The 11,574-nt window shown below is 32.4% G+C and overlaps 1 protein-coding gene across 1 annotated transcript; it reads right to left on the reverse strand.

Annotated features, from left to right (window-relative positions):
• Positions 1-1,052: 1,052 nt before the first annotated feature.
• Positions 1,053-6,385, reverse strand: LOG7 (Putative lysine decarboxylase family protein). The gene is made up of 7 exons (XM_078959807.1): positions 6,164-6,385; positions 5,275-5,372; positions 3,762-3,792; positions 3,212-3,311; positions 2,474-2,544; positions 2,092-2,235; positions 1,053-1,358 (listed from the first exon to the last, which is right to left on the reverse strand). The coding sequence occupies exons 1-7, from the start codon at positions 6,272-6,274 to the stop codon at positions 1,263-1,265; spliced, it is 651 nt and encodes a 216-aa protein (XP_078815933.1). The 5' UTR covers positions 6,275-6,385; the 3' UTR covers positions 1,053-1,262.
• Positions 6,386-11,574: the final 5,189 nt, after the last annotated feature.

The raw sequence follows: 11,574 nt of genomic DNA on the forward strand, positions 1-11,574 counted from the left end.
CATTTTATTCAATCTAATGGTAGGGCTTGAAAGAGTAGGCGCTTTTCAAGCGCTTAGCTTCTGCTATAAAAAGGCGGCAAGGCCATAAAGTAAGTGAAGTTGCAAGCCTAAGCCAAGAAGGTACCTCCTATTACTATTTCTGGGGTGGAGTCGAAGCTATGGCACCAGAAAGTCAAAGAGATTCCGTCCCGAACCACTCAATCCGATTCTGAAAAGACTGAGCACAGCCTGTTGGTTGCCTCTCCATCGGGGAAATCCAGCCTTTATAGTCTTTAATGCCTAAAAAAGATCTGTCTTATCTCAAGCATGTGAAAAGCCCTATCCCATCTAGCAGCTGGTTGTTCATTTTATTCTAATCAATATAAACCACTAATTATTAATTAATTTAAAGATGTATTTAATTAGTATAAATTTAACATGTAAAAAATACTCGACATGACTAGTCAACACTTTGACCCGACATGACTAGTCAACACTTTGATCCGAAATCAACCCGCTAACTCATATATTTAAACGGGTTATATAAGTTGGGTATGAATGATATTTCCAACCCCATATATATATATATATATATATATATATATATATATATATATATATATATATATATATATATATATATATATATATATATATATATATATATGTCTTGGGTTGGATTAATATATTTTAACCATCACCGATAACCTATCAGCCCAAACCCGACCCAATTAATATAAAATTTTGTTATTTTTTGGTTAGTTAATAGATTTAATTTAACAAAAATAAAAATAGATTATAAATTATCAAAAAATTTATAGTATTTGTACAAAAGTTAATAACACATATTAAAGTTGAAAAGTAGTTATGATCATATTATATTTTCTTATTTTCTCATATATTTAAATTATTAATATGAACTAATTTATTTTTCGTGAATACCCCCGTTACATAAGGGAAATATTAAAATAAAGATTATTATCTTCTTAAGATAGATTTTGTTAATAAGTCGCTAACAAATTCACATAAACAATAACATAAAATATAAAAATAAGCATCAAACTTGCAAAAGGTTAAAACAAAAGTATCATCTCCACATGATATCATATACATTAATATTTTTAGAGTTTTGTAAAGGATATAATTCCGCCAAAATACCAAAAATGCCCCTGGAGATGTACCATATCATAAGTCTGTATATATATCATTCATATATACCCCAAACTGTATAAACCCCACTACTAATTTCACCCAAAAAAAACTCCACCATCCACCGCCACCACCTACGTCGGAACTCCGGCCTCCGGCACATAATTTAGTCTATCCACCTCATCCCACGTCAACTTTGCTGCAATTTCATCATACTCCGGCACAAATTCCTGAAATCCAGATCTATATATTTAATTCTCTGAATTTTTATTTATTATATAAATTATTCATTTCATTCTCTTGATTTTATAACTCCCTATATTTTAATATATCTTCAATTTCTAAATTTCAATACGCATCATCAAATCATTTCCTTAGTTTTCTTAATTTTAACATGCCAGAAAGTTACGTCTTTAATTTGCTTATGCATGAAATAAAATCAACAAATCATATATCTAATTTTCTTGATTATAATACGCATGAAAACGTTATTTTTTTTAAAAAAAAATCTTGATTATTTTATTCATATATAGTTTTGGTCCAAAATATATCCACTTTTAGTCAAATTTACTTTTACGCATGTAAAGCCAAAAACCATTTCTCCAATTTTCTTGATTTACATATGCATGAAAAGGTTACTTCTAGAACTTTCTTGACTTTAGCACCCAAGTAAAAAAAAAAAAAAAAAAAATCACTCAAAAATATACTAATTTTCTTGATTTTAATATCGTAACACTCTTTAAACTTTCTTAGAATCACCCTTCAATCAATCATTTATACATTGTATTATTAATAATAATCAAATAGAATTCTTTCAAAAGTGATTTTTTGATTATTCTAAACATTCTCCACAAGCTGCTTCGAATATCTATAACTAATTCTTGTTTTCATAATTAAAAATAACAATAATAATCAAAATATATTTATACATACGAAAAAAATTAAAAATAATTATAAACTAACCTCTAGCTGTCTGACGAGTTGACCGGCGGTGGGGGCTGAGACAATAATCCGGCGGGCAGTTGGTGAGATAAAACCTTCATCAACCGCCTTATCTATGAACGACAGCAATGAGTTATAGTAACCCTCCACATTCAACAAACCAACCTGGACATGATCCACAAAATAAGTTCGATACATTTATTAAATAATATTATTATTAAATAAAAACTCACTCTAATTAAATAAATCGGACCTACAATATATATTCGAGAGCCATGTAAAGATGCATTTGACCGATTAAAAGATGCCCATTTTCTTTTTATTAATTCTTGTAATGTTGGATTTGATTAATACGTTTGAGAAATGAGGTACAAGTATCGTTGCATAATGTACAAGTTCTTACGGGTTTGTGATGGATTTTGAGTTGAGCCCATGTGATAACTTCAAGGAGTTCTTCAAGAGTGCCATAGCCACCTGAGATTTTTCACATACATATGTTTTCAAGATTATTAATCTTTTTGAAAGAAATTATAAAATGGGTTTTAATTTAAAAAAAAAAAAATTATCCGTTTATTTTACATGATTATTGTGAATCTTTGTGAAATGTAAAGTGGTGTGGAAAAGGAATTATTTAAGATTAGGAATCTTTGTGAAATATCGTATGTTTTAAGAAGGGATTTATATATGGGAATTTATCGGTTTGTTTACATGATTATGAATTATAAAAAATACAACGTGGTTTACGTTCAAGATTGCGAATCTTTATTTAAGTGTTTTAAAAATGATTAATTTCATAAAGGGTAACGAATCACTTAAGATTTTCAAAGGACACAAATGTACAAAACCATATCATAATAAAGATACGTAACTAAAATGTTTGTTCACAAAATACCATCTTAAGAAAGTATTTTTGTGAAAGTAACTTACTTATTGATAACACCTTTTTAATACAATGATGTCTTTTACTATCTCAAATCGTTTTTTTATCCATTTGTTACATTAACCTTCGTATAAAAGTTTAACTAAAAAACTACAACGTTTATTTTAAAAAATTAATTATACCTAGGAATTTATCCATTTATGCTCAAGATTACGAATCTTTATAAAAAACAAATTATTTAAAAAAAATAAATAAATAAACCTGGAAGAGCAATAAAGGCGTCAGCTTGACGAGCCATTTCAGCTTTTCTTTCATGCATATCAGCCACTGCTTTCACTTCGCCTACTGTCTCACCAGTTATCTGTTTAATCAATTAAACAAAAAATTTATTAAAAAAATGTAACGAAACTTAATAAAGATTCTAGTTTTTATAAGTTTAACAAAAACCCATGATTTTAAAGGGACTAAAATAGTTGAAAACATGATTTGTTTTTACTTTTTATAAACGAAATAGAACAAGATCAGTTAGAGTAGAACGAGTAACCAAATTAGAAATAGAAAAGTTGGTTTATTGCTATTTATGGTTCGAAGAAACAAAAAAGTTTCGAAACTGATGTGAAGTGGAGTTGAGTATATGCAGTTTGTATGATCAAGACATGTCTAATCATAATAAAGAAGCTATATATATTAATGGCGACACTTTAATTCCCAAATTCAGACTACTGTACAACTCCCACTGCATAATGTACAACTCTGGGAATTTCATCAGAACACGACTTTGATTTGAAGGTTTCTGAATATAAATATATACCTCTCGTGGCATTAGCGTCCTTGGTATAACTCTGCGAGAAACACGATAAAAAATATCAATCAAAAAGGTATGTAGACGTGGAAGGGCAAATATGTAATTTTACTAGGTTTTTTTTTTTTTTTTTTTGATCGAAAAGGTATTAAAAAGGTATCTTACTTTCTACAAAAGAAGGCTTTTTTACATGATATGTTTTACCTTTCTATGAACAAAAGTCCCAGAGTGGACTGACAGTGTGTTTATAGACCAAAAGATGTTTCGTATAAATAGTGTAATGTTCAGAAAATAATTAAAAAAAATAAAAATTATGGTTTCAATCTTTCACGAAATTAAATATGTCGATACTTTTTTAAAACTCTTGATGTTTATGTTCAGTTTCGAACAGAAAAAAGGTAAAAACAAAATGACAAAGGGGTTGATTAAGTACAGATTTCAGAGTTTTTTAAGCATTTGATCCCATGATGTCTGCAACTACTCATTTCTCATCGAGTAATGTGAAAACATGCATGAACATATGTTCTTTATTTGTCTTTTATATAAGCTCGAGTTTCCATTTCTTTAATATGTTTATTATTACTTGTATATATAAATCTTTATGAATACACGAAAACCATAGATGTAAAGATGTATTCAAATTAAGGTCACGATCAAGGGAGTACATTTATAAGAAACGTAAAATTAAAGCAACCGATTTACGTTTTTATAAATGTGTAACTGTTTTACGTTTAATAAAATGTGATGCAACTTAATATCATATAAATCGTTATAAAAAAAATGTGTTACTGTTTTACGCCAATAAATGTGATATAACTAAATATATACAAGAAACATAAAATTAAAGCAACCCATGTAAGTTTTTATGAACGTAAAACTTTTTTGAGTTTAATAAATGTGATATAACGAAATATCATAGAAATCTTTATAAGAAAAATGTATAACTATTTTACGTCAATAAATGTTATATAACTAAATATATACAAGAAACATAAAATTAAAGCAACCCATTTAAGTTTTTATATAGGTATAACTTTTTTGAGTTTAGTAACTGTAATATAAATAAATATCATGTAAAACTTTATAACAAAAAAAATTAAAATCGTATATTATAGACCAATTCAAAGGTCACGATCAATAAAGAAAGTGTACATTATGCAAGAAATGTAAAATTAAAACAACCCATGTAAGTTTTTATAAACGTATAAGTTATATCTGTATTTTTGAAGTGTAATAAATGTAATATAACTAAATATCATATAAATCTTTATAACAAATTCAAAGTTCATGATCAAGAAAGAGAGTATATCTAATCTGTATATGTACAAGAAACGTAAAATTAAAGCAACCCATGTAAGTTTTTTTACAAATGTATAACTGTTTTGAGTTTAATAAACGTAACATAACTAAACATTTATATAAAAATCTTTATAATATATATATATATATATATATATATATATATATATATATATATATATATATATATAGATGCATTGAAAAGGCTAGAGAGAGAGCATACCCTAGAACATGGCGCCCACCATCATGAACTGCCTGAGAAACAAGACCCATCAGACCCACGCTCCCACCTCCATACACTAAATCAATCCTTTTTTCCACCTTCAAATATTTGCATAAAAACCATTTACACGTGTCACACACCCACTTATTTACCATTTTTTTTTCATAATAAACAAAACTAAAAACACATAGACAAACAGTTACTTGAAGAACACTTTGTTCAAGATTCAATTATTTAATAAGTTGAACAACTACAAAAACCGATTAATTTTCATCGAACCCCATGAACGAAAAAGTGATGATGAACGACTTTGTTTTGTGTGAAAACATGCTTAAGAAATGGACATTATACTAACAAGGCACGTTTGGTTCCCCATTCATAAGCACACCATTTTTTTTTTGTTTTTATAAATAAATTTGTTGTTTTCTTACACCCTTCCACCATAAACTTTCGATCATGCAAGAAGGCTGCTCAACTGACACCCAGGTAACAGCTAGCAGTTTCTCTCTCTTCTTTCTTCTTCTCTCTTCTCTCTCTCATGCGAAACATAAACCCTAACTTACATTCTTCGTTTATCACCAAACAAAGGGGATTATTATTTAACAACAGTATAAGATCAAATAACAATGAAATGGGTTATGGGTTTATATGGGTATAGCTTGTTTTTGTTTGAAATGGTGAAAAAGATAGAAACTTTTTTTAATAGTAAATCAAGAAACGAAAAAGAAAGAATGGGTTCTTGGAAAAAAAAGGGTTTTAAATCGTTAGATAAGAGAAAAACGAGATGGGTTAGGGTTTATAATGTTGTTATACATGCAAAAAGAATCTTGAAAACAATGTAGATTATAAAGAAATGTGGATTATAAATATGAGAAAAATGTATATATACCAGTTCTTTTCCAAGCTCAATGGCAGCTTCTTGGTAACTTGGTTTCTTTCCTGAGCTACTACCACAAAAGACGCATATTCTCTTGAATCTTGATCGTGTTTCACCTTCCATATCTTACTTTTTCTCTCTCTAGAATCTCAGTTTCTCTCTCTAGAAATGTTGGAGAAGATGAAGATGAAGATGATGAGGTGCTTCCTGGAAGAGAGGAGGGGGAGAGGTGAGGGGGTTAAAAAAGGAATGAAAATAAATTGTGAATGTTTGAATAATATTTATATATTAAAAAAATGCATTAAAGAATACAACATAACAACAACAATGCTACCCCACCTCTCTCACGTTCTCTTAACCCCGTGGCATAGCCAGTGAGATTTTTTTGAAATAATGTTTTATATAAGTTTGATAATTTTGTTAATTAAGTAATTAAAGTAATGGGCTTTAGATTCTTTCCAAAATAATTGGTGTATGTAGATATGCTTTATTATAATAAAATGGTGTGTATAATATGGGTTTGAACAAACGGATTTAAGAATATAAAGATATATTATGAAATTTATGTGGTTAAAATAAGCATATATTCAAATGAATTTGCGCGTATATGTTATTAAATGCTTATATTTATGCAATACAAGATCGATGCCAAAAGATTTGCATGCGTAAGCGGTCTTGTTAGATCATATGAGCTTTTAAAGAGAATTTGCTGATTAAAGCAAGACACATTCACATAAATGAAAATATTTTAGTGCTTGTGTAAGGTTAATGCTCGGAAATGAACGATGTTTAATTCATAACATTAGTGTATGTTAGCCCACATGTATATTAGTCCATTAGTTGTCAGCCCATTGTTTGTATTATGTATAGTAGGCCCAATCATGTATATCTTGTATATGTATTCAATTGTTCCTAAGAATGAAATTACACCCTAAAAGGCTAAAATGGTATATGGTAACTGTATTTCTGCTCTCTTCTGCTGACGGTATCTCCTTTGTCGATGTCCCTATGTGATCGTCCCTCCATCTTCGTCGTCTTCTCTGACTTTTCGGCTTGTGTCCCTCTTGCTACTCCTCTTTCACGGTTGGAGATGCAAACCCTACCAAAACAAACGTCAAACCTACAACTGATGGTTTTAGGTAAAACAAATAAACTAGAAAAACAATTCCTAAGCTTACATGCAACCTACTTTGGATCTATGTTTTAACTATTGAACATATAACTTTGAATTGCAAAACAAGAACCCTAGAGGAGAGAGAGGCTATTTTCGAAAATAACTAACTAGGGTTTAAGAGTTACATACCTTTCAATTGTTATAGTAAACAATTGACAATCCTTTTGATCTTGATCTTGATCTTCTTGGAAGCTTAGCACCACAAATGTAATGCCTCTAATGGGGTCACACCCAAGAACTAGCAAGAAGGAAACTTGAAGGAGAGAGGGTAGAGAGAGTATGCAATTTCGGCCCTAGGGTTTCTTCAATTCAAGTACATACCAATTATAGTTATGGGCTTAGACACCTAATCCAACAGTCTCCCACTTGGATAAGTCTGTAACTATAATTGCTAGTATGACTTATAAATTTGACCAGCAAATTGTAGCTTCCAAAAGCTGTTGTTAAACTCTGACCCAGTCAGTTACGTGTCCTAAGATAAGTGATCACATGACTCTTCGTTCTACTAGATATCCCTAGACATAAGACATGGAATATAATCAATCTCTTTGTCCAGAATCTATGTTTCCCGATTTCTGATTTGTGATGATATAGGACTTCTAATCGAACACATCAATTTAGTCCTGGTTGGGCCCAGCACAAAAGTCAACACCAAATCATCGAGGGGCCCACGGATATCGCTTTTCCTGTTAGGGCAAAAGGAACGAATAAACATTGACTCATATGTTTGTATCTTTTACTCATCAAACCATACATGACAATACGTTTTATAAAACCAAGTTACTGATGCGTTTCCGTATCACCAATGTATAGCCGACTTGCAAATTACAACTCATATATCTCTGTTTCAAGATCATAGATATTATCATCTCAGTATTACTCGTGATGAATTCCATGAAGTAATACTCTGAGCGTGGGTTTATACAATACTCAAATCTCACTCTCTGAGTACTCATGAACATTGCAGCAATTCTATTGCTATGTCTATCCTTAGACAATCTGCAATCCAATTCATGACAGTCTTAATTCACTACTTACTTCCAATAGTACGAGCGAATGTGGAGTTTGAACAATCATATTATTCAGGAAGTAAAACATGCAAAATATGAAACACAATAATAAATAATTGACAAAAGGCAGTAAACAAACTCATAAATAATACTTTTTTATTAAATCACCAAAAGTCAATTACATTTGCTTTGTAACAAGTTTCTGAACTAGAATAATCTAACCACTAAAACTAATATCATCTTTCAGCCCTATGCTTCGAGCATGCTGAATATGCTTAGCCCTACTCAGGCCCTTTGTGAGGGGGTCTGCTGGGTTATCTTCAGATGATACCCTCTTTACAACAAGATGGCCTTCTTCTACTCTATGTCTGATGAAATGGTACTTTCTGTCGATATGTCTGGTCTTACCATGGTCTCTGGGTTCCTTAGTTAAGGAAACCGCTCCCTCATTATCGCAAAACAGTTCCATAGGCTCCTGGATGGTTGGAACAACTCTGAGATCCCTGATGAAGTTCCTCAACCAATCTGCTTCTTTAGACGCTTCACTCGTTGCTATGTACTCTGATTCACAAGTAGAATCAGCCACCGTATCTTGCTTGGAACTTTTTCCAAGTAACCGCTCCTCCATTCAGTAGAAATACCCAGCCAGATTGAGAATGGAAGTTATCTCTATCTATTTGAAAGATGGCATCACTGTAACCATCTACTCTAAAAGTATCATTACCACCAAGTACAAGGACCCAGTCCTTCGTTCTTCGCAAATACTTGAGTATAATCTTTACTGCTATCCAATGAGCTCTACCTGAGTTTCTCTGATAGCGACTGACCAGGCTCAAAGCAAAGGCCACATCAGGGCGAGTACATGTCATAGCGTACATGATCGATCCGACAGCGAAAGCATAAGGTACACGACTCATGTCATATATTTCCTCATCTGTACTAAGGCATTGAGTCTTACTCAAATTTGTGTTGCTCTGGATAGGTAGCTCTCCCTTCTTGGAATTTTCCATACTAAACCTCTTTAGTACCTTATCCAAGTATGTGCTCTGACTAAGTCCAATTAGTCTCTTCTTTCTATCTCTCAATATCCTAATCCCAAGAATATAGGCGGCTTCTCCTAGGTCTTTCATGGCAAAACACTTTCCAAGCCAAGACTTAACTTCGTTCAAGGTTGGAATGTCGTTACCAATGAGTAATATATCATCGACATATAACACCAGAAAAGTTACTATACTCCCACTAGCTTTGATATACACACAAAACTCATCTTCACTTCTAGAGAAACCAAACTCTTTGACTTTCTCATGGAAGCAAAGATTCTAGCTGTGAGATGCATGTTTCAATCCATAAATGGATTTCTCAAGCTTACACACTCTATTGGGAAATTTTGCATCGACGAAACCCTCTGGCTGATTCATGTAAACATCCTCAGCCAACTTCCCGTTAAGGAAAGCAGTCTTGACATCCATCTGCCAGATTTCATAGTCATGAAAGGTAGTTATGGCGAGCAATATCCTGATAGATTTAATCTTAGCTACTGGCGAGAAAGTTTCATCATAGTCAACCCTTGGGGTTTGTGTGAAACCTTTCACAACCAATCTAGCCTTGAATGTGTGTACATTCCCATCCATGTATGTCTTCTTCTTGAAGATCCATTTGCAACCAACTGTCTTACGACATAGTACATTATCAACAAAATTCCAAACTTGGTTGTCATACATGGACTTTATCTCAATGTACATTGCCTCTTTCCACTTGGAATCCTCTGGGCCTGCCATTGCTTCCTTATAAGAGACTAGTTCATCTAAATTCACCAGTATCCTATCAATGATGAATGTGTCACCGTCTAAAGTAATATGAAAACCATACAACACAGGTGGCACACTCACCCTAGTGGATCTTCGAAGAGGTAATGATTTATCAACTGGTTTAACATGAACTGTTTCCTCTGGTTGAGTGCTAGTGTCATCTAAGGTTCCTTCATTAGTTGACTCTTGAATCTCTTCAAGGTCAATGTTACTCCCACTGTCCTCTTTGAATATGAGCTCTCTTTCTAGAAAGACTCCTCTTTGAGCTACAAACACCACATTTTCATAAGGTCTGTAGAACAAATACCCAAAAGACTGTTTTGGGTAACCAATGAAAACACATTTCTCACTTCTTGCTGCTAACTTGTCGTGAGTCTCTCCTCTTACAAAAGCTTCACAACCCCAGACTTTAATATGTGTTAACGAGGGAACTTTCCCTGTCCACATTTTGTGAGGTGTTTTGGCAACCTTCTTTGTTGGGACAAGATTTAGGATGTGGGCGGTTGTTTCTAAGGCATAGCCCCATAAATGAATTGGAAGTGGAGCACGACTCATCATAGAACGAACCATGTCTAACAAGGTTCGATTACGCCTCTCGGCCACACCATTTAACTGTGGTGTCCTATGAGGAGTCAATTGTGAGACTATCCCACATTCCTTTAGATAGTCGTTGAACTCAATGCTAAGATACTCTCCGCCTCTATCGGATCTAATTATCTTTATTTTCCTACCTAATTGATTTTCGACCTCATGTTTAAACTCTTTGAACTTTTCAAAGGTTTCTGACTTATGTTTGATTAAGTATACATAACCATATCTACTATAATCATCAGTGAAAGTCACATAAAATCGATTAGCATCTCTTTTGGTTGATCTAAAGGGTCCACAAACATCTGTATGTATGAGGTCCAACAAACCTTCACCTCTTTCCAAGACCCTGTGAATGGTGATTTTGTTATCTTTCCCAAAATACAAGATTCACACACATCATCTAATTTTAGGTCAAATGATTCCAACACTCCATCCTTTTGGAGTTGGACTATGCGTTTCTTGTTAATGTATCCAAGACGACAATGCCACAACCATGCCTTGTCTACATTATTAGACAAGTCAATATTAAACACACTATTTCCTAAGCTATCAATACAAGTCACTGTTTCATACACACCATCACAAGGTAAAGCTTCAAACACGAAAATACCATTCTTATAAACAGAATTTGAACCATTCAAATCATTAAAAGAATATTTAAAACCTTGTCTGAACAATGCATGAAATGAAATAATGTTTCTCGTCATCTCAGACGAATAGCAACAATTCAATAAATCTAATCTAACATCATTACTAAGCAAAAGTTGATAAACTCCGATCTTGGTTACTAGTGAAGACTTCTTGTTTCCCATGATCAAGTTTATCCTTCCTCGCTCTATC

Source organism: Lactuca saligna, chromosome 6 (assembly GCF_052625555.1).
Source record: "Lactuca saligna cultivar CGN05327 chromosome 6, ASM5262555v1, whole genome shotgun sequence".
NCBI classification, from domain to species: domain Eukaryota; kingdom Viridiplantae; phylum Streptophyta; class Magnoliopsida; order Asterales; family Asteraceae; genus Lactuca; species Lactuca saligna.